Source organism: Engystomops pustulosus, chromosome 5 (assembly GCF_040894005.1).
Source record: "Engystomops pustulosus chromosome 5, aEngPut4.maternal, whole genome shotgun sequence".
NCBI lineage: Eukaryota > Metazoa > Chordata > Amphibia > Anura > Leptodactylidae > Engystomops > Engystomops pustulosus.
The window spans coordinates 189,441,179-189,465,500 of record NC_092415.1 but is presented as its reverse complement, the minus strand read 5'-3'; the positions used below and the strand labels follow the sequence as shown (position 1 = coordinate 189,465,500).

At 40.9% G+C, this 24,322-nt stretch overlaps 1 protein-coding gene across 1 annotated transcript; it reads left to right on the top strand.

Moving 5' to 3' along the window:
• The first annotated feature begins 7,198 nt into the window (after positions 1-7,198).
• On the top strand, positions 7,199-23,847 carry LOC140134156 (mycocerosic acid synthase-like polyketide synthase). The gene is given in 6 exon segments (XM_072154793.1): positions 7,199-7,256; positions 7,826-7,979; positions 8,563-8,723; positions 10,396-10,599; positions 11,196-11,377; positions 18,379-23,847. Coding segments are annotated over 6 exon segments (6,228 nt in total).
• Positions 23,848-24,322: the final 475 nt, after the last annotated feature.

The following is a 24,322-nucleotide window of genomic DNA, read 5'->3' as shown; positions in this document are numbered from 1 at the left end:
CAACAATGCACGTTGAAAAACTAGATAGCAATTAAAGTACAGAATGGAAAAGACAGAAGAATAGTCAAGAATGTAAGCAATATCAAGAAAACTGAATAACAAGAAATAGCAAAGGATTGACAGGAAGCCAGCAATAAACTGTTTGACCAGCAAGGGAAGATGGTGTACACAGGGTTTGAATCAGAGTGCTACAGGTGATGTCAGGATCGGTGATATTGGATCCCCTGTACCACCGCGGACAATGACGTAAGCCGACACCTGGGAATGGAGTTCCACAGACGCGACTTTGTCAGCATTGGCAGCCAAGGCGTAGTACAGAAACGTAAGGCAAACTCGTGGTTGGGGACAGACAGGAGGTCGAGACAGGCAGCACAGGATCAGAGTCGCCGAACATAGCGTTAGGTCAGGACAGGCAGCACAGGATCGGATTCAGGAATGGAATCGAGGTCACAACGGGAAATCAAGATAATCGCAGAGGGCTTAGAATATAGCTTTCTCTCAGGCATAGAAGCACAAAGATCTGGCAGGGGACATAGGAAGGGGTTGGAATTTATTAGAGGAGGCAGCTGGCCAGCGCTAACTAGTGGTGCGCTGGCCCTTTAAATTTTAAGGAGCCGATGCATGCACACCCTAGGAAACGGGAGCACGTGCGCTGGCGCACAGACATCGCGGGGACTGCAGCTGGAGCGTGACAGTACCCCCTCCCCTTCCACCTCGTCCTCTTTTTGGACTGGAGGAATCTTTGCAGAAGAGCAGGATCCAGGATGTTGTCCTCTGGCTCCCGAAACATCCCCTCCGACCCGAACCAAAATGGACCCTGATAGCGAGGACCAAGCTTGTAGCTAGGAATCTTGAGCCAGGCGTACAGGAACATCAGAAGGCTCAGACAGAGGAAGAGGTGGGCGTGGATGTCGCCCAAATACAACAAAACATGGATTGGAGCAGATTCAGAGTCCAGAGAGTTGTAGGAAAACTCTAAAATTGCTATTTCCGAGTATAATGCTGGGTGTGTTGATTCATTAAGATTGTACTCCAGAAATCATGAATCTGTCGCTTCCCTGCAGTGGCCCAACAGTTCACCATCTTTTTTGTGGTGCATCTTTAACATATAGCGTGCAACACAATTTGCAAGTTAAATAGGACACGCGATGTCCCCTGAGTCACAGCATGTCCCCTAATTTGTGTCGCATGGAGGCCGGCGCAGTTGTTAGAACGCTAGACGCGATATACAAGGTGCGTGGTTTCTCTGGGGAGTAATCCCATCCATGACCGCTGTATTGGATAAGCGGGACGGACCCATTTGGATGGCGTCCTTCGCTCAGGACATTAGATGCAGGGCTGTGATTCTGTATGAGCGGCTCCTGAGAAGTGGACCAACCCCCCTGAGAAGGTGGAGCTAAGATGTTAAGTAGATGCGAGTGCATGAGGGACGCGCGACCATACTAGTGCCAGCATCCAACTAGACAGCAAGCGTAGTGTGAAAATAAATGAGTTAGACAGAAAGTGTTGTAACACATTATCACTGTGAACTAAAAGGTTGCCGCATATCTGGATAGACAGCGAGGCCAGTGGGAAACCCAATGAGTCAGATAGAAAGTGTTATGACGTGATATGATCCTGAATGAATATGCTGCTGTGTATGGTCATGGAATTAGACAGCGACTGAAAAATGGGCTTGATAGCTGTGCGAAAATCAGGCACATGATGAGTTCATGACAGTTCACTGTGCTATTAGATTGCCAAATTCATCACCTCTGATGAACTGTAGTCAGCAGGGAAACGCGTCAGGTGTAAACGAGAAGGTGTGAATAAGATATTCCTATTGGTGACACCAACATCTGAATATGGCACCTTCAGGGCATTATCTTAAAGGGAACCTACCACCACGAATGGGTGGTAGGTGGATGTATGGGACGTGAGGATAGCCCTTTTTTTAGAGCTAATCCTCACGTCCCCGCTAGCGTAGCATAAACTTTATTGCCCTAATATGTAAATTTAATTAAGCGGCTACCGGGGCGTGGAGTAGCCGGACACGAGGCTACACGGCGCGGCTACTCCACGCCCCAGTAGCTGCTTTCCCCCGCCTACCCTGTGATCTTCGGCGCGCAGCTCCTGGCAGCTGCGCGCCCTCGTCCGAGAAGCCGGAGTTCTGCGCATGCGCAGTAACTCCGGCCTCGTTCCCGAGATCGCGCATCTTGGCCGGAGTTACTGCGCATGCGCAGAACTCTGGCTTCTCGGACGAGGGCGCGCAGCTGCCAGGAGCTGCGCGCCGAAGATCACAGGGTAGGCGGGGGAAAGCAGCTACTGGGGCGTGGAGTAGCCGCGCCATGTAGCCTCGTGTCCGGCTACTCCACGCCCCGGTAGCCGCTTAATTAAATTTACATATTAGGGCAATAAAGTTTATGCTACGCTAGCGGGGACGTGAGGATTAGCTCTAAAAAGGGCTATCCTCACGTCCCATACATCCACCTACCACCCGATCTACCTTTATAGGTAGATTCGTGGTGGTAGGTGCCCTTTAAATAATATATGTATTGTTTGAGTTGGAACACCGCAATATATCACTTTCATTAGAGTTTTTTTTTATATCAGATAACTCTACTAATTGCTAGTACAGGCAGTACTTAAGGATACCCGACTTACAGACGAACCATATGTAAAGATGGACCCCTCTGCCCCCTGTGACCTCCTGTGAAGCTCTCAGAATACTTTACTACAGTCCCAGGCTGCAATGATCAGCTGTAAGGTGTCTGTAATGAAGCTTTATTGATAATCCTGGTCTGGCATTGCGGCAATACCAAATATGTCACACTACATATGCCTCCCCGGCGTCCCGTCCAGGCACTTGACCTAGCTCCACTGGTTCTCTGAGAATAACGCCTAGGGTATTGTATGAGTAGGGCAGCCTAATAGTACTTTGCACTACAATACTATTGCTTTGTAGTGCAGTGTAAACTGCCTGGCATGCTCACACATGCTCACACAGTTGACCCAGAAGGGCTCTGACTGCCGGGGACATTGGTCAACCCCGGAGCACTTAGCAGGCTTTGGGGCTGCCCGGAACAAGGTCGGATCTTAGCGGCCTTAGGGGGAAGAACATCAGAGCTATGAAAGAATACCTTCTGTGTAATAATAATAATTCTTCTACAGATTACACAGAGCTGCACAGAATTTGCCAAATCTGCCCCTCTCCCCAATGGGGCTCACAATCTACTCAACCTACAAGTATGTTTTGGAGTGTGGGAAGAAACCAGAGGACCCGGAGGAAACCCAAGCAAACACGGAGAGAAGATACAAACTCTTTCACAATATATATAGCAAACTGTATGAAGGATGATGACAAATAATTTCATCTTCTATAAAGTGGTTGCAAGTAACAAGAAGGAAGTTCCCTATGTGAGGAAGGTAACTAATAAATAACTGACTTTATACTTTGTCCTTCATAGATGCAAATAAAGCAAAAATGATCTCACAGGGAAAGAATTTTTAGGTAAATCTGCCAAATAAAATAGATGGAAACCTTCTGGACATTGAACTAAATTGATTGATCACTTTCAATGATTTGTTAAATGATATTTATCTTTCAGGGAATTCCTCCTGGCAACATGTATTAACTTGTGGGCAATGAACTAATGGTTGTTTGGTTTCAATGTTTTTTTAATGATTTTTAAGTTCCCACTTACAACATTTATTACAGGGTAAGCGTTTAATAATGTACTTGATCAAGCATTTGGGTTTGGATGGACAGTGATTCTGAGAATCTGAGATAAGTCTTTTGTGTAAGGGGGCGCTGATCCACACGTATGACCAAAAGTCTCTTCTTTTCTATGAGACTGATGAAGGGCTGTTAGTCAAATATAAGTTAATACAAAGTATGCACCACATCTTCATGTAGGGGTCAATTTTGTACATCAAGAGTTAGTGATCCTTAAATTGATTCAAGGGATTTTCCAGGATACCCTAAAAATCACCTGGGGTCGGGACAGAAGGTGTAAAAAAAAGCAAAAAATAGAAAGTGTACCTACCCTGATCTGGTTCTGGGTCCCAGTGAGTGTAATATTGATCATCTGATGCTGATAGCTCGGCCCAACCTTGGGGTGTCACAAATGATGTAAGAGGAAGTGATCTCCTATGTTCCATTTCGGCAAGTGATTGGTCTAAAGTGAACCTGTCACCAGAAATGGGATTTTTAGCTCTTGACAGGTTATGTGACAGTCTCTGCTATGATAATTTAAAACATGCCCATGTCAGCATTCTGAATAATTTCTGTACTTTAGTATAATTCACATTACCTGGCTCCCTGCCAGCAGCATTTGGTGAGTCCCAGGGTGTGGGCAGCTACAGCCTGTGTGAGCCTGTGTCTCCTCATGTTTTCTTTCTCTACTCCACACCATCCCCTCACCTACCCACCCTGCTCAATGCACATGACAGGATTTGGAGAGGAAGTTGCATGAGTGTAGAGGAGACAGACACAGGCACAAACAGGCTGCTAATGCCCCCCCTCTGTTTGGACTCACCACATGCTGCTGGCAGAGAGCCAGGTAATGTGATTTATACTTATATAAAGTACTGAAATTATTTAGATTGCTGACAAAGGCATATTTAAAATGAGCATTGTCTATTGGAGCCTGTCACCAGCTAGATCTAACCTCCCAGTTGAGCAGACATTGCTAAAGACCAAAAGATCGACACAATCGTGGAACCAGCAGCCAATCCAGGACAAGTAGACTTTATTATTCTCTGTCATCCCTGCACAAGCCCCTAAAGGGTTTTACAAGAATCCTGGCTTTATAGGCAGATGTTTTAGCCTATCCTATTTTTCCGTCGGGTTTTCCGAATATTACCATTTTGCACCGAATTGCCCCGGGTTTTAGGCGCACGCGATCGGATTGTGGCGCATCGGCACCGGCATGCACGCTACGGAAATCAGGAAGGGTGGCCGTCGGAAAACCCTACGGATTCGGAAAAAACGCCGGATTTTTTTCAAAAAATGTGTCGCTTGACGCGCACTTACCTGCAACCAGGAATAGCTTGGTGAACTTCAGTGAACTCGGACTTCAGCGCAGCAGTGACACCTGGTGGACATCGGGCGCACTACCTTAGTGAATCCCAGCCGGACCTGAATCAGCGTCGGAGAACCCGCCGTTGGATTGTGAATGGACCGGGTAAATAAATCTGCCCCTATCTGTGCGCTTAAAGGCATTTTCCTACAAAGCAAGTTAGGCCTTATCCACAGGACCCCACATTCTCATGATCTGAGATCCTTACCGATCAGCAAATTAGGCCCCATCCACCAATAAAACACCTATATGTAATCAAATGCAGCAGTCACTATGGACAAAAATGTCTTACATCGTCAGATAACATTTATATTCTGCTATTAAAGGGGTATGCTCTAAACATCTAGGTAATAATATCCATGGGTTGAAACTCAGGTGCCCATATTCACATGAAGTAGCAAGAGAAACCATGTAGAGCAGTGATGGCGAACGTTTTGGGGACAGAGTGCCCAAGCTTCAACCACAACCCACTTGTATCCCGCAAAGTGCCAACATGACAATTACAGCAGTAACTTATTGATCCCAGCTGTATCACAGGTTTTATACGTATCGGTGTCTTGAGTTCACCAATACAATATAAAGATGGAGAAATTTGGATTGTAGCTTCCCCCCCAGGATCCCCAGAATCAAGGGATGCAGAGCAGGAGCTGAAATGACAATCCATCTCTATCCACACCTTCTGGCTCCTCCTGTAGTCTTGACAGCCAAGGATTTCGCTTTAATATAGCGCTGAGTATGGCACGTCCTGGACCACAGGAGAAAGCCTTGAGTCGTATCTGGCAAACTTTGTGTTGGGGTGATGGCCAGGGTGCCCACAGAAAGGGCTCTGAGTGCCACCTCTGGCACCCGTGCCATAGGTCCGCCACCACTGATGTAGAGTGTCATATCTGGGTTCTCATGAATGGTGGGTGTCTGTTCTATCGATCAGTGGGGGTCTTGTGGCAGATGTACCCTTGTAAGACAATTTTGATAAATCTGCCCAAATAAATAAATGTTGAAGTTAGATTTACCAATTAATTGCTTTCATCAATTAAGTTGTTAGTGTGTTGATTTATACATATGCTATACACTTGTTTTATTTCTTTTTTTTGGAGAAATTATGCTTTGTTAAAATGTAGTCTAGGGGAAAGAAGAATTTTTGTAAATGAATTACCCTCACTATTTGCAGGAAGAAAGTTCAAAAGGGGAGTGAATAAATAATTTAACAGTAAAAAAAAAAAAAGTTTCCATTTCAACAAGGAAGTAAAAATTGCTGACCTTAAAAAACTTGTGTATACCCCAATGAGCATACAAAATATATCTCAGCACTTTGGAATGTTTAAAATGGACAATCCCCCTCAAGCAGACAGTAGATAAGAGAGGGCAGAATAGACCAACAAATTCCAAATTAGTGAAACTTCTGAGGGTTCTGACCAGTCAGTCCATATCCAGAACATGTAAGTACTGGGGCTACTGGTTTTGCTAATGACATCACCTTGTATAGCTTAAATTCTGTAAAAATTCTGTACAGCCGGTGCCGTGGCTACATTAGTCTTAGATCTAATTACATTTTTATTGTGAGTAGATATTTTTAATATTTAAAAATTTTGGACATGTGTCCACATAATAGAAATGTTCTGCCTTTAAGCTCCACCTACTCAGTGAGTTCTGTGTAATGATATTAACATGTTAAATATTCGGGCACATTTACTAAGAACAGTGCAGTCTGTACTATGTGCAGTTGCCTGTGTAGTGTGCAGGGGGCGCCAGATTCAGGATTTCTGGCGCCAGTTCTTCATGAATCTGGCGCCTGTGCTGGGACAAAACAAGGATCTGAGGGACGTTAGTGTTACCATATTAGTGCATAAATGAAAGTCCAGGGAAGCCGAGAGGCGCTCAGGCTAACTTTGACAAAGTTATTATTTTGGCAATAAAAAATGCCAAAATACATGTAAAACACTGTTCGTCTTCTTCTATTTAGAACACTCTACCACCAGATGACTGTCCTTTAAGAACAAACCTAAAGAAACTCTGCTGTAAGTAACTGTACGCTGTAAGGGACTGCCTGTAGTTGGAGGTTATGTATGGATATGTGTATATAAAATAAGTCATATCCCTGACAACTTACTTATCTTTTCCATAGACAGGGGATTATTAGGATGGAGGAAGCAGAGGATCCGATAGCAATAGTTGGCATAGGTTGCAATTTTCCTGGAGGTAAGTGTTGTAACTGTAGTAAACGTTTAAATGAAGAAAATACATCTACTCTTTTGGGCTCATTTCCGCGGGGTTTCCCGAATTTTTCGTTTTTGCGCCGAATTCCATCTGGATTTTAGCGCATGCGATCGGATTTCGCCGCAATTGCGCCGGCATTCATGCGACAGAAATTGGGGGCGTGGCCGTCGGACAATATGACGGACTTGGAAAAACCGCGGAATTTAAAAAGCGATTTTTGTGTTGCAAGATCAAGCACTTACATCACCAGGAAGAAGCAGGTGAACTTCGGCGGACCTCGGCGCAGCAGCGACACCTGCAGGAACTTGGGCGCACGATCTTAGTGAATTCCGGCAGACCCAAAACCTCGTCGGAGAACGCGCCACTGGATCGCGACTGGACCGGGTAAGTAAATGTGCCCCTTTGTGCTTCGCTGTTATACTTTTATGTAAAAAATGTAGTTTAAAATTTTTTTAAAGCTTAAGCCATTTCCTTTACTATGCCATACATAATTAACATGAGGAAAAACCCTTTATATACCTAATTATTAACCTATTTTGCTCATTATACAGGTGAAGGAATTGAACATTTCTGGAATGTTATTTTTGAGGGAAAAAATTGTACGACAGAGATACCAGAAGAGAGATTTGACCTTAAAAAATGGTACGACTCTGACCAAAACAAGCCAGGCAAAATGTACACCAGACAAGCCGCTCTTGTAGAAGGGTAAGTACAGTATAAGTAGTATTATAACGTAAAAACGGGCCATGTATTTTTAATCAGGAAAGTTACTCCTGTCTTCATCTTTTCTTGGGCGGGTGGGCTTGTCTGATTTATGTTAGAGGGTGATAAATCTGATACAGGAGTTCGTTATATTTTTCCGGCCACACAAAAGTCACAAATGGTGATAAGCAGAGCTGATTAAATTCAGGTAGTGTTTGGTAGAGTTTGACCAAAGCCCAATTTTAATATGGCGTTTGGCCCCGCTACTAAAAAACACCCATGATTGTTGGTGACACCGATCGTGGGTGTCGTCTCTTTAAATCCAGAGGCTTTTCTGGGGGTATTTAGATGAATCTGCCATATGCCATGAAGTCATTGGGAAGCGACGATCCTCCCCAAAATGATGAGTGTACCCCATGAATTTAAGTACCCCAGCAGATTTCCAGGGAGGAGATAAAGAGGTAACAACCACGACGATCACAAGTTTTCTTAGTTGGGTGTGGAGCCAAACTGAGGTTCATAGGAAGAGATCTTTGATATATAAAAAAAAAAAACTTCATTAACATGTTTTTCTTTTTGGATTCAGGATGAATGAATTTGACAATAAAGTCTTTGAAATTAATAATTCAGAGACTGACAAAATGGATCCACAACACAAATTATTACTTGAATGCACGTACAGAACTCTGGAAGACGCAGGCTACCCCTCTGAAAGTATACGAGGAAGTAAAACTGGAGTGTTTATAGGTAAGATACATATTGGGGTTATACCCATTTTCCAGCGCAGTTTGCACATAAATACATATGCAAACTGCTTTCAAATGTATTTATGAAGTCTTTGCACCAATTTTGTGCTGCTAAAGGGGGTTCTGGTGCCGATTTGCACCATGCACCACATTTATGTAGAAAGTCCAACACATTTGTGGTGCACGCCTGTTAAAAGGGTGCGAGAGACTATTAAAGAATGTGCGGCGGTATTGAATAATCTGGAGCACTGTGCACTAATGATAAATATGGGCAAAGTATTCATATATATTCACAGTATCGCTGTGCCCACTAGTTCTCCAAAACAGTCCTGGTTGGAAATTTTGGAAGAGCTTCCATAAATATAGAAAGAACACAGGCCACAGGTGTAGAAAGACATCATAAATATATATATATATGTTTGTGTGTATAGAGCTCTGCATATTTGTGCATAAGTGGTAATAGATAAGCAGGAAAGTAACAACTTAAAGGGCTTGTCTGAGACTGTAAAAAAAACTTGCTGGCTGGGAGGGGGCTGCTTAACCCCTTCCCGACATGTGACCTAATAGTATGTCACTTGTCGGGTCGCGGTAAATGGAGAGGGCTCGCGGGCCGAGCCCTCTCCATAGCCGGTAAGTCTTTGCTGCATATTGCAGCAAAGGCTTACCGGTAACACCCACGATCGGTGCCGGCAATGGTCGCGGGTGTTTTACTGCTGATCGCCGCCGGCAAAGGTGCCGGCGGCTTCAAAAAGACGGCGGCGCGCGGGCGCCGCCATCTTTCTGAGGATCGTCGCTCCCCGTGACGTCATCAGGGAGCGGCGATCCGTCGCCATGCTAGCTTCGGGTCTCACGAAGACCCGAAGCTACTTCGGGTTGACCCATGCATTACAATGTGCTATCAGCACATTGTAATGTATGAGTAGTAAAATCCCCATATACTGCCATACTGTAATATGGCAGTATATGATAGGATCGTACAGACACTCTAGTGTTAAAGTCACCTAGGGAGTCTGAAAAATAGTAAAAATAAAAATAAAATAAAAGTTAATAAAAAAAATTATAATAAAAAACCCTAAAAATTCAAATCACCCCCCTTTCCCTAGAACTGATATAAATATAAATAAACAGTAAAAATCATAAACACATTAGGTATCGCCGTGTCCGAAAATGCCCGATCTATCAAAATATTATAATGTTTTTTCACTGCGTTTAACCCCGAAATGGAAAATAGCGCCCAAAGGAAAATCGCGCCAAAGTGATCAACAGGTCGTACAGTCCTAAAAATGATAACATTGTAAACGTCATCAAAAAACGCCACCACCCACAGCTCTGTACACCAAAGTATAAAAAAGTTATTAGCGCCAGAAGATGGCAAAATCCCCCAAAAAATTTTGTACAGGAGGTTTTAATTTTTTTAGCTCCAGTCAGTGCAAACAGGGGCACGGAAGGTGCTCAGCATTCAGCTTCCGGCTGGTCGAGGTGGCCAGCCACGCCCACCCATCCCGCATATACAGTGCTGGGAATAGAGACAGAAGTGGAACAATCAGGAAAATCCTTTCTGGAATTTCAGTTATTGTCAATGGATGGCCATTGGTTTGACCTTGGCCTTGGGGAAATAGTAACGAATTGATCTTTCAATTAAGCGCTCTACTTAAATTTTTTAACATTTATAGGTCTCATGAACAGAGATGCTGACTCCATTTATAACAATTGTCCAGATAACATCAACCATTTTAATGGCACTGGGACAGCAACCAGCATAGCAGCCAACAGGATATCCTACTGCTTCAACCTGACGGGTCCATCCCTGTCTATAGACACGGCCTGTTCTTCATCCTTGGTTGCTTAACATTATGCATGCCAAGCCATCAGACAAGGTAAAACAATACAAACGATGCTGTAGCACATCCCAAGTAAAAGCAAAAATGTTTTCTTTATTTATAAATCCATTAAAATTTCTTTGCATCAATCATTGCGCGAGAGATAGGAGAAACAATCATACGCGTCTCCACTTTTTGTTTACTCAATGCCTAAAAATCTAAAAGGGCGATTTGGGACACTATAAGACCTGTGGGTGGTTGAGTGTCCCAATTCGTCCTGACAGGTTCCCTTTAAGTGGGTACCTACCTCCTAGGGCTGGCACCCTACTCCTATAAAAAGTGATGGTGGAGCATGAAGCTGCATGAAGGGTAATATGAATATCATGGACAAAATTTGCAATCGGATCCACTTCTTAGTGTCATTTTTCATGTTTCTTATCTTTTTCCGTAGTGTTTTGCACCCCTTTATGCTTTTGGAATACTGTTCCTTGCCAATCCCTTGTAGAAACACTCCTGTCTGTGTACTGTATCTGATTTGGTAATTTGGGCCCCATGGATGATGTGCAGGCATTACTTCCTCTATAGTATATACCATATTATGAACTACCTGGAATGTGAAGGTTTTAAAGTATTAATTTTTTCACATTTACCAGGTGATTGTGAGATGGCGATATGTGGGGGTGTCAGCTGTATCATCGAACCTCGCGTCTTTGTTGCCCTTTGTAAGGCAAAAATGCTTTCTGCTGATGGAACCAGCAAGCCTTTCTCCACCAGAGCTGATGGATATGGGAGAGGAGAAGGATGTGGCATTGTTCTTCTAAAACCATCAAAAAAGGTAAAAAGAAAAGTTTCACTGGAGAAACGCAACACTTTAACTTCAAGGTTGTTGTGGCAGCCAGGGGTATTACAATGACCCCCATATTGACTGAATGCATAATAAGACATGGCAGTAGCACAACTTAAGGCTGGCTGCACACGTATGTCCTTGCATCATACATAAATATGATGCAAGGATCTCCTGTGTGCTGGCTGAACTGCAGAGTTCACCACGGTAGCAGTTAAAGGGAACCTGTCATCAGGAGCCCTTTTCTATCTCCTCCATGTCCCCATAGAGAAGTGTGTGCACATTGCCAAAGTGTTTTTATAATAAAAGAAAAGTTAGATGAAAGTTTCAAGTGTCTATTTCAAATTTTAAAAAACGCCCATATCCCACCTACTTCAAATAGACGGATGACGGCGCGGTTTTCCAAAGGTTGGAGGTGGAGCCACTTCTCAATGGCCACCCCAATGGACTTTTCTTTTATTATGAAAACACTATGGGGGTCATTTACTAAGGGCCCAAATCGCGGTTTCCCGACGTGTTACCCGAATATTTCCGTTTTGCGCGATTTTTCCTGAATTGCCCCGGGGCACGTGATCGGATTGTGGTGCCTCGGCGCCGGCATACACCTGATGGAAATCGGGGGGGGGGGAGGTGTTGGCCGAACAAAAAGCAAACGGATTCGGAGAAACCGCCGCATTTAAAAAAAAAAAAGTGTTGCTGGACACGCGCTTACCTTCACCAGGAATAGGATCGTGAACTCCGGCGGACCTCGGCGGACTTCAGCGCAGCAGCGATACCTGGTGGACGTTGGAGGAACTGCCTTAGTGAATCGCCGGAAGACCCGAATCCACCGCAGAGAACGCGCCGCTGGATCGCGACTGGACCGGGTAAGTAAATCTGCCCCTATGTGCACATTGTTCTCTATGGGGGAGCCGTAAAAAGTACTCCTGATGACAGGTTCCCTTTAACACATTATTGATGCTGCAGTTCAGCCAGCACATGAGATTCATCTTTCTGTATAATGCAAGGAATCCCGTCTTTTCCAATTTGTATGTGCAGACAATGGGATCGGGCCAACATACTGAGATGTTTCCAGGGGCTCTAAATGTTCATGTGAGGCTGAACCTACAAAATGCCAGTTGAACTGACAATTTGTAAGCATTTGTATACTGAGTATAGCATTGCATCATAGAAACTATCCGTTTTTAAAAAAACAACACACATTAGTAAATCAACAAATTAATTTTAATAAAACGTCACTTAAGCCATATGGTGCACACTATCAAAAAGCCACCTCTCCTAAAAAAAATTGAAAAATGGTATGAGTAAAAACATAATCTTGTCTCACAAAAAATCAAATTACAGGCAGTCCCCGGGTTACATACAAGATAGGGTCTGTAGGTTTGTTCTTAAGTTGAGTTTGTATGTAAGTCGGATCTGTATATTTTATCATTGTAATCCCAGCCAGAACCTTTTTGGTCTCTGTGACAATTGGATTTTAAAAATGTTGGATTGTCATAAGAATCAGGATTAACACTAAAGCTTCATTACAGACGCCTGTGATACCTGTTACAGCTGATTATTGTAGCCTGGGACTAAAGTACAATAAATTACCAATATCCAGAGGTCCGTTTGTAACTATGGGTTGTGTGTAAGTCGAGTGTTCTTAAGTAGGGGACCGCCTGAATTTTCTTGTCTTTATTATCAAATAAATTTTACAGTCCAAAACTTATGAAATCTAAAAAAAAAACATACAGGCAGTCCCCGGGTTACATACAAGATAGGGTCTGTAGGTTTGTTCTTAAGTTCAATTTCTATATAAGTCGGAACTGTATATTTTATAATTGTAGCTCCAGACAAACGTTTTTTTTGTCTCTGTGAATTGGATTTTAAAACCTTTGGGTTGTCATAAGAACCAGGATAACTCTAAATCTTAATTACAGACACCTGTGATATCTGTTATAGCTGATCATTGTATTTTGGGACTAAAGTACAATAAATTACCAATATCCAGAGGTCCGTTTGTAACTACGGGTCACTTGTAAATATTTGGTATCACAATAATCATAGATTACGATAAACCACCATCTGTGTTTAACCGGTTAACCCCTTAAGGACGCAGCCTGTTTGCAGGTTAAGGCTCGCAACTTTTTTTTGAAATTTGACCAGTGTCTCTTCCTGTGGTAATAATTTTTGAACACTGTTACGTATCAAAGCGATTCTGAGATAGTTTTTTCCCCACATGTTGTACTTCATTTTAGTGGTAAATTTTGGCTGATAAGTTTTGCGTTTATTTACAAAAAAAAGAAAAAAATTATGAATTTTTAGAAAAATTTGCCATTTTTCAAAATCACCGCGTTTTCAGGCAGATAGATTTACCACCTAAATAACTTGCAGAATAACATTTCCCATTTGTCTACTTTACATTTTCATAATTTTTGAAATGTTTGGATAATTTATTTTGACGTCACGCGGCCTACAAATCGAATAGCGCTTTTCCGTATTTTCGGAATTGACTATTTTGGGGATAAATACTGTTTGAAATCAAATTTTACATATTTAGCTACAAAACCCCCTATATAATCTACCCATTTTCAAATCTGCACCCCTCAAACTATCAGAAACAGCATTTACAAAGATTGTTAACCCCTTGAGATCTTCATAGTAATTAAATCAAAATGGCGGTGAAATTTAGAATGGTCAAATTTTGTCGGTTATACGTTCATTTAGCCCTAAAATTTACACATTTCCAAAAGATAAAAAGAGAAAACCCACCATAAAATTTGTTCTACAATTTCTCCTGAGTGCAGCGACCCCCCACATGTGGACATTACTTGTGTTATGGGGGCACAGCGAGGTGCAGAAGGGAAGGAGCACCCTGCAGCTGCCAGGATTTTAGTTTTCTGGTTGCCCCCTTTTGAAGGCTATAAAATTTTTGCTTTTCCGTTATTTGGGCCATGTGACGGCATTTTTTTGCGGGACGAGATGCTTTTTCCAGTGTTAACATTTTGGGGTTGGTATCACCTATTGTTGAAAATTTTTGAACTTTTTTTGAGGTCATGAGTAGAAAAGCATCAATTCTGTCGTGTTCACTGTCTAATAGCCTAATAATCCTGTTATCTTTATTCTATGGGTCGATACGATTACGGGGATACCAGACATGAATATTTTTTCTTATGTTTTACTAAATTTGCCAAATAAAACCCTAATGTGGGGAAAAATCTATCATTTTTGCATCGCTGTCTTCCAAGTGGCATAACATTGTTACGATTTTGGCTACAGAGCTGGTCAATGGCTTGTTTTTTGCGGGACATGTTGTTCTTTGCAACAATATCATTCTGGAGTACATATGTGTTGTTGATCACTTTTTATTGCATTTTTAGTGGGATATAATAGGTAAAAATCCTAATTTTTGGCGGGTTTTTAACGTTTTTTTTTTACGGCTTTCATTATATGGGTTCAATAGTTATTTAGTTTTATTCTATGGATTGTTACGGATGCGGTGATACTATATATGTGGGGTTTGTGTTATGATTTAGACTTTTTTGAGTGTTATATGTCTCTTTATATGTTTTGGGGCTTATGGGCATTTTTAGTGATTTATAAAGTAATTTTTTATTGAAAAACATTTTTTTTTACATTTTTTTACCTGATCCACCATGGGATATGAACAAGCAATCATCTGATTGCTTGTTCTTGATAATACTCTGCAATACTAATGTATTGCAGGGTATTATCAGTGCCAGCCTATGCAGATGCATAGGCTGACACTTTGCCTTTAAGATGACGTCACAGACGCCATCTTAAAGGTAAACCCTCCAGGCTTCTCTGGGGTCCCGATCGGACCCCAGAGGTGCCAAAACAGCGATCGCCCCCCCGAAAACGGTGCGGGGGGGGGGCGATCGTGGGGTAAAGACCCCCAGAAGGCATGTTAAATGCCGCGGTCGCGTTGACCGCGACATTTAACGGGTTAAACACCCGCAATCGGAGCCCACTCCGACCGCGGGTGTTAGCCGGGGATTTCAACGGTAGATTACCGTTGAAATCCCGCGGCTAACGATGCCGGTTCGGCTGCTATACAGCGCTGAACCGGCATCGTCTCTGCGCAGTAGCTGTACTGCGCTGAGCGCTATTCGCGGGAGTCAGCGCAGTACAGCTACGGCGCAGAGTGCTAAGGGGTTAAGGACCCTTTCCTGTTTTTTCATGTCCATTTTTCACTCCCCACCTTCAAAAATCTATAACTTTTTTATTTTTACACGTAAAGAGCTGTGTGACGGCTTGTTTTCTGCGTAACAAAGTGCACTTCATAGTGACGGTATTAAATATCCCATGTCATGTACTCGGAAGCGGGAATAAAATTCCAAATGCAATGAAAATGGTGAAAAAACTCATTTGCGCCATTTTCTTGTGGGCTTGGATATTACGTCTTTCACTGAGCGCCCCAAATGACATGTCTGCTTTATTCTTTGGGTCGGTACGATTTGTATAGGTTTTCATACATTTACAAAAATTAAAACCTCCTGTACAAAAATAATTTTTTTGATTTTGCCAACTTCGGGCGCTAATAACTTTTTTATACTTTGGTGTACGGAGCTGTGGGTGGTGTTATTTTTTGCGAAATTTGATAATATTTTCAATGATATCATTTTTAGGACTGTACGACCTTTTTAATATTTTTCAAAATGGCAAAAAGTGCCATTTTCGACTTTGGGCGCTATTTTCCGTTACAGGGTTAAACGCATTGAAATACCGTTATCATATTTTGATAGATCGGGCATTTTCAGACGCGTTGATACCTGATGTGTTTATGATTTTTACTGTTTATTTATATTTATGTCAGTTCTAGGGAAAGGGGGGTGATTTGAAATTTTAGGTTTTTTTATTATAATTTTTTTTTTTTTAGCTTTTTTTTATTTTTATTTATACTATTTTTCCGACTCCCTAGGGTACTTTAACCCTAGGTTGTCTGATTGATCCTATCATATACATAGTATATGGGGATTTTCCTCCTCATTCATTACAATGTGCTATTAGCACATTGTAATGAAGGGGTTAAAACGAAATAGCCTCGGGTCTTTGAAAGACCCGAGGCTACCATGGAGACGGATCGCCGCCCCCCGATGACGTCACGGGGAGCGGCGATCCCAGGTAAGATGGCGGCGCCGCTATCTTTTTGATCGGTAGCACCGATCGCGGGTGTTACCGGTGAGCCTTTGCTGCAATATGCAGCAAAGATTTACCGGCTATGGAGAGGGCTCAGCCCGTGAGCCCTCTCCATGCAGTGTGACCTGACCGCCGCCGTGAATACACGGTGGGCGGTCGCAAACCGGTTAAAGAGGCCCATAACCGGATATATTATCAAACGTAACTTTTAATGTCATTCCATTAAAATTTGTGGAAAATTAAATTGTAACTTTTGCTCAACAAAACGTAATAAAAATTACAGTAGCCTCAGTATTGTGTTATCGATTTTTCTTTTTGTAGGACAAGTGTCCCTATTCATATATAATGGAAATGTTTGCAATTCCACTGAGCGCCTTTACTTGGATCTGGCACTTCATCAATTCTGATACTTGGGTCTATGATTGCTCATTACAATTGTATTATACATATTCAAGTCTGATTAATTCTCAGACTATTAGACTGTCAGATATCACAAGTACTCAAGGACTCCAATCAGTCTAACACATTCCTATTGTCGCAATAGGACACGGATACGTGTCGGAGTAAAGGAGCTAGTCACTGCTGTTTCTGATCTGCAGTTAAACTCCTTTGTCAACCCACCAGTCCCCTGCAAAGTTATTGCAGGATACCGGGTGAGGGTTGAGTGGGAGGTTTGCCAAGACAACCAAAGGTCTAAACAAGCCCTTCTTGACTTCCATGAATGGAAGTGTATTACAGTTACAATACATTGCTGTAGAAAATAATACATCCCAAGTATAAGTCCCAGAGTGGGGCGGTAAAAACAAAAGTTTAAGTTTTATAAACTAAAAAAGTAAATATTAACCCCGCTCCCAGCGGATAAAAAAAAAATTGTATTTTTCCCCAAATCAACTATATAGTAGGTTAAATAACCCCCAAAATTACTGTGTAGTAATCTTTGCTAAGAGGATATTAAATAATTATTCCTGTACCATGAAGGGCATAGCAAATAAAAATAATCCAAAATTGTCATTTTAGGGCTTCCTTTGAAAAAATTGTAATAAAAAGTGAACAATTTTGATGTACCCCAAAATTGTACCAATTACAACTATATCTTTTTCTGCAATAATCAAGGTCTAATTATACAGTTTAGATTAATTAAAAGAATATGGTGATGCATATTAACATATGAGTTTTCCCCAAAAAAGTGTATTTATTTACCAAAGTAGTAAAACATAATAAACCTTGAACATATATGTTATCCACTTAATTACACTAACCTACAGAATAATTGTTTCTCTTTTTTATGTAAAATTTTTAAATTATAAAAAAAATATTTGCAGAATAGCTGTTTTTTTTCTGTTCCAACAAGGGGATCAATACATTTTAAGCTTTATGCTATAACTACTCTAAAAATTCGGCCATTTGAAAATAAAACTCTTAATACAAAAAACAAACCCTCCTATGTCTATGTCACATCAAAGAAAAAAGTTAAATCTTCTGGCATTCAAGCATAAAAACACAAAAAGTTCTCTGTCCTGAAGGCCTTGGGAAGGTGTTAAAAGAAAAATCTGCACTATTGATGTATTTTGATAACATTTTGTTGCATTTTATTTATGTTCTAAGACCATATGACCATATTTTTTGAACTGAACACTGTATCCCAAGCAGGACTATGAGCATAATTTGTGTAAGGAGTGGCTGACTCCTTGCTGGTCTACAGCCCTGTACTGAATACATAATTAAAGTATGTGGTTGTAGTCTTAAAGGGAGGTAGGGACCTATGGACCTATGACATGTGAAGGAGCTTTGGCAATAAACAATAAAATTTAACATTATTATAACATACCTTATATTTTCACCTTGTGCAGGCCAAAGAAGAATACTGTAAAATCTGGGGACTTATAAGTGCAAGTGCAGTAAACCAAGATGGACGCTCTGCATCTCCAATCACAAGGCCATCTCAACATCAGCAAGAAACGTTATTGCAGCAAATCTATAGCAAGATAGATCCATGTTCTGTGCAATATGTTGAGGCTCATGGTACTGGAACACCAACTGGTGACCCAATAGAAGCCTCAAGTGTTGGAAATGTTATTGGGAAGAAACATTGTAAAGGAATGAAACCTCTGAAAATTGGATCTGTTAAAGGAAATATTGGTCATACAGAAGCGGCTGCTGGGGTTGCTGGGTTGATAAAAGTTCTTCTCATGATGCATCATGAAATTATCCCTCCATCTCTACATTATTCTAAGGAAAATGGTATTAAAATAATTGAGGAATCCAATCTAGAAATTCCAACCAGTCCTGTAAAATGGCAAGAGGACAGCAAATTTGGAAGAATGGCAGGAATTAATTGTTTTGGGTTTGGTGGAACTAATGCTCATGTTGTTGTCAAACAAAGCAAACAAGAATATCCAAAATATCATTCAAAAAGATCTGTTGAAATATTCATATTATCAGCAGCTTCAAGCAAATCCCTTCAACTCTGTATTGAGGACACAAAAACAGTGCTAAGCAACGCAACATCCTTATCCCTGGAGAACCTGGTCTACACGGCAGCTTGTAGAAGAAGTCATCTAAATTACAAGTACAGAACAGGATTTCTGGCCTCTTCCTTATCTCACTTACACCAACAGCTACAAACAGTCAGCAAATATGACCCAGTAGCTAAATCCAGTCCTCATATAGTATTTGTATTCTGTGGGAATGGAGTCCTTTATAAAGGGATGTGTAAGATGTTACTTGAACATGAACCTGTGTTCAGAAAGAAATGTATAGAGATAGACAAGATGATAAGATTTTATACTTCCATTTCGGTGGTACAGTTGTTGGAGAAAGAGGCTGATGATTTCTCAAGTCCAGATGTGGCCCAGTTGCTGCTCTTCACAATACAGGTGTCATTGGTGGCTCTTCTGTCACATTGGGGGGTGAAGCCAGACTCCATTGTTGGACATTCAGTCGGAGAAGTTGCTGCAGCTCATTGTTCTGGACTTCTTTCTCTAGAAGATGCTGTTAAAGTCATATATTACAGGAGCACACTGCAATGTAAGGCTACTGGGGGAAGTATGCTGGTAGTCGGAAATCTACAGGTGACTGAAGTGTCAAAAATAATTGATCCCTACAAAGGTAAAGTGTGCATTGCTGCTTATAACAGCCCTACTTCATGCACGTTGTCAGGTGACACTAACACAATCGAAAAAATCCATGGAGAACTGATCAAAAAATATAGTAAAAAGAATATATTCCTCCACACACTCAATGTTCCTACAGCATATCACAGCCCCATGATGGATCCTATATTAAATGAGGTAAAACAGAACCTGCGTGATCTACAAGGACAAAATATGGAAGTTGATTTAATTTCAACAGTGACAGGAAAGCCTGCAACCACAGAAGATTTTACTACTGGTAGTTACTGGGCTGAAAATATTCGTGAACCAGTTCTCTTTCAACAAGCTATCGAAGTTTCAACAAAAGATAAAGAAAGCACTCTGTTTATTGAAATCAGTCCTCGAAGAGCACTACAAAGGAACATCATTGAAACTTTTGGACCTAAAACAACAGTATTACCTGTTATACAACCTCAACAAGAATATGAGACCATCTTTTCTACTCTGAAAGATCTGTTTACACGAGGATATAATCCTGACTGGTGTAATGTATTTGAAGATTATAAGTCTTCTCCATCAACAATCCCAAGATACCAATTTGATCACATTAAGAAAGATATTAAATATGAAAAAATTAGACAAGGGAAAGAAACTGCATTGGCTCGCAACCATCCATTAATACACATCATGAGTGAAGATTTCACAGAGTTCACATGTAAAGTATCAAATGAACTTACCCCCTATGTCTATGAACACAAAAACTCAGAATCTGCCCTAATTCCGGGTGCATTCTATGTAGAACTTGGATTGGCGGCTGCAATAAATAGCTTTAAACCTAAAGTGCCTTTAAGTTCTTTGGAGATCAGTGCAACATTTTCCAGTCCCTGTGTTCTTTACCAGTACTCCTTGGACCTTAACATTAAGCTAAACCAAACGAGCAAAGGGGTGGCCTTTGAAGTGTTAACATCTCATGTTTTTGCAAGTGGGCAAATACAAAAAAATAACTGTAGGGAAAAGACAGACAAAAAAATCTCAGTCGAACAAATGTTCCAAAGATGTACTACTATAATCAAGTCAGAACATATTTATCAGCGTCTTTCCACATTTGGATTTGAATATGGGAAGGCATACAAGCAACTTGGTGATGTTCATTATGGAACAGATCTGAATGAAGGAATTGCCAGAGTAAATGTCAGTGAAGAAGTCAGGGAAACAATGTATGAGTACCACATACATCCAGTCATATTAGACTGCTTTCTCCAAATGGCTGTTTGTGTAGGATCAGATGCCAAGAACTCTGCCTTATTCCCATCATCCATAGAAGGCTTAACAGTTCTTCAGCCTCTTCAAGATCAAATGATCATCTACATGAAAGTAACAAAAAACAAAAACTATACAGAAATATGTGGATGTTTTGCTGACAGCAACGGTTCCGTTTTAGTAGAAATCAAAAGTGCTAGGATGGTTTTTGTAGAACGAACCAGAAACAAAAAAGAAAATGTCTTTTTCCAAGTTAAATGGACAAAGTGTTTGCCATCCAGTCATAGACCAGAAATTGGGCCAAAAATGTTGGTATACTCAGACGATCTTGGAATAGGTAAAAACGTATTAAACTACCTGCAGAATGAGCTGAGCTTCATAAACTTCAATGGATGGAAATCAGATATTGAAGAAAAAAGGCTTTTAAACAGTGGATGTAAAGATGTTGTGTTTATGTCGGGAATACAAAGAGCAAATGAAGATATTCTGAACAATCTTACTCAATATTTAGCGAGGTCCTGTGAAATCTATAGACAGCTTATCTTAGCAGTGAGCAAGACAAACCCCAAACCATCTATCCGGACAGTGACATGGAGGACAGTTGACGATACAGTGGATCACATTAACCCTGGATTTGCTTTTATTGGAATGACAAGAACCTGTGTCATTGAAATACCAGATATAACATTCCAGCTCATTGACATTAGCTCCACAAGTCCACAAGATGTTGCGGCACTAGCCCAAGTTCTTCTTAACTATAGCCCAGAGGAGCACCCAGAGATCTGGATCAAAGAGGGTTCCATTTATACCAATGAAATAACTTACACTGACACTGAAATGAGGACACAGCAGGTGAAATCTTTACAGAAATCTGATAACTTCTTACTTTTTACTTCAAAACCTTATACTGTCACAAACATTTCTGCTGAGCACACTAACAAAGTTTCTGAGTTAAAAAGTAAAGATGTGAAGATTTGTGTGGATCAAATTAGCTGCCACACGGATGACTATTTTCCAGTTAGTCTTCCAAGCTGGAAATATGGGAATACTTTGTACTGGAACTCTTCCTCTAGTGATAAGCATGAACTTGTTGCTCTGGATTTTGCAGGGATTGTGACTGCAGTTGGAAAAGATGTCAAGAAAATCCAAGTTGGTGATGGAGTTGTGGCTTGCTATCCAACAACTGCGACCTTTCACATCAGTCTTCCAGAGAATGTTTGCTACTTAGTCAAAAAAGCTCCAGTGATACAAAATGCTCCTTGCATCTCATTTTTTGTCTTAGTCTGGGAAATTTTACACAACCAGCTGCCGCGTGCAAAGAATAAGATGAAACTTGTAATTTTGACATCTGATGCAAAGTCAGTCTTATGTACAGTTTTGTCGAAGATGGCAAAACGGTGTGGATGGGAACCGGTGATATCTGTGGGCAGTAGGGAGGTTGATAAGAAATGCACTTACATGGTTATTCTTCCTACAGCTCTGGCTGTCACTAGTGAAGTTTTTGAGGCATTTCCACTTCTCAAAGATGTGGTTTTGGTATCAGATCATTTAAATATGAAAAACTGGCACAATCTACTTCTGAGCAGGAATCAGGACCTTCATATTCACTTACTTGACATTTCTGCTGTTTTCCAAAAGCCATATTTACAACAACATGCAAAAGAACTGCACAAATGGCTTTATTCCATATCTTCACAAAACAATATTATTATCCCAAAAGTTTTGACTCAAACATTGTGGAGTGAACCTGGCATAGATTCTAGAGAATGCAGCTACTTTATAACCCATTCCTTGCCTGTATTGGAGCTAGACAACAGTACCATCTCAAGGATTCCTATGTCAGCCCCCAGTCCAATGCTATTTAAAGATAATGCTGTATACATTGTCACGGGGGGTCTGACTGGGCTCGGATTTGAAACTGTGAAATTTATTGTGAACAATGGTGGCAACCACATAGCAATTCTATCGAGACGAAAGCCAACCAAAGAGATTGAACAGCAGTTAGCTGAAGTTAGGAATCCAAAGCAAACCACCAAGATAGTGGCCATACAATGTAACATTTCCTCTTACACAGATGTAAAAAATGCCATTTCTTCCATTAAAATAATATTTCCAACTAACCCAGTGAGAGGCGTCTTTCATAGCGCTGTTGTGTTTCATGATCGAGTTTTACAAAACTTAAACCTTTCACTCTTTGAGAAAGTTCTTAGCCCAAAAGTAGATGGAGCAGTGAATCTTCATCGTGCCACATTAAACATGGAACTTGACTATTTTGTTTGCTATTCATCTATTGCTTCATTTGTTGGTAATTCAGGACAAGCAAATTATGCAGCCGCCAACTCCTTTCTAGACATTTTCTGCCAATACAGAAGGAATCTGGGTCTCTGTGGGCAATCGATCAGTTGGGGTGGCCTCAATCTTGGAGTACTACTCAATCAGCCTCAAATTCATGAACTGTTAAAAACCAAAGGAATACTTCTTCTGGATTCTGAGGAAATTCATGAGAGCCTGAAGAAAAGTCTTCAGATAAATAATCCACATCAAGCAATAGTGAAATTCAGCTTTAGAGACATGTATGAGAACATTATCAAAGAAATCCCAGCCGTGAGAAAAAGACTCTATAATGTGGTAATGGAAGAAGTAAACAGTTGGGAGAAAACATCAAGAGAAAAACAACCTTCTGCCAATAATAAGGAAACAAGTGATGATTACGTTTTGTTAGTAGTGACTGAGCTTATAGGAGTGAGCCCCAGTGACATCACTACGACGACTCTTCTGAGTTCTCTAGGGATGGACTCAATGTTGGCTATGACATTACAAAGTCGTATCTTCCAAGAGAAGAAAATAAACATTCCCCTGGTCACACTATTGGATCCCAACACAACAATCTCAGCCCTGGCATCACTTCTCGACACAAATTGTCAAAAAAAAGAGTTGGATCGAGAAATAGAGGATACGTTTCTATGATAGAACAATTGACATTCTACATTACTGCTTTTATTCTCCTGTTTTTTTAGGTGTGACATTATAATACCTGTATATTTTATCCTATTTTCTTCCAATTAATTATCATGGTTTTATCAATTCAAAACTGTTTCTTTTGATCCATTAACACCAACCGAAGTCAGCGTTGAATGTCTTATTTTGCAGTTGTGTTTTCCTCTTTATTAAATGATAATAACTTTACACATCACAACAATTTTACCTTTTCATTACTAGTGAGACTTTGACTTGATAGGATAGTTTGATTAATTGTTTTTCTTCATATAATTAGTAGGCAAATTGCATAAAAATTTGGAAAATATGTTTTTTGTCTTCTTTCCTAATAATAATTCCTTAATAAGCAGTTAAATTAAATAAACCATTACCACAATATGTTAAGTTACTTTTCTGGAGTAAGAGGATATTCAAATGTGCATTTTGCTCAAAACCAAGGCATATT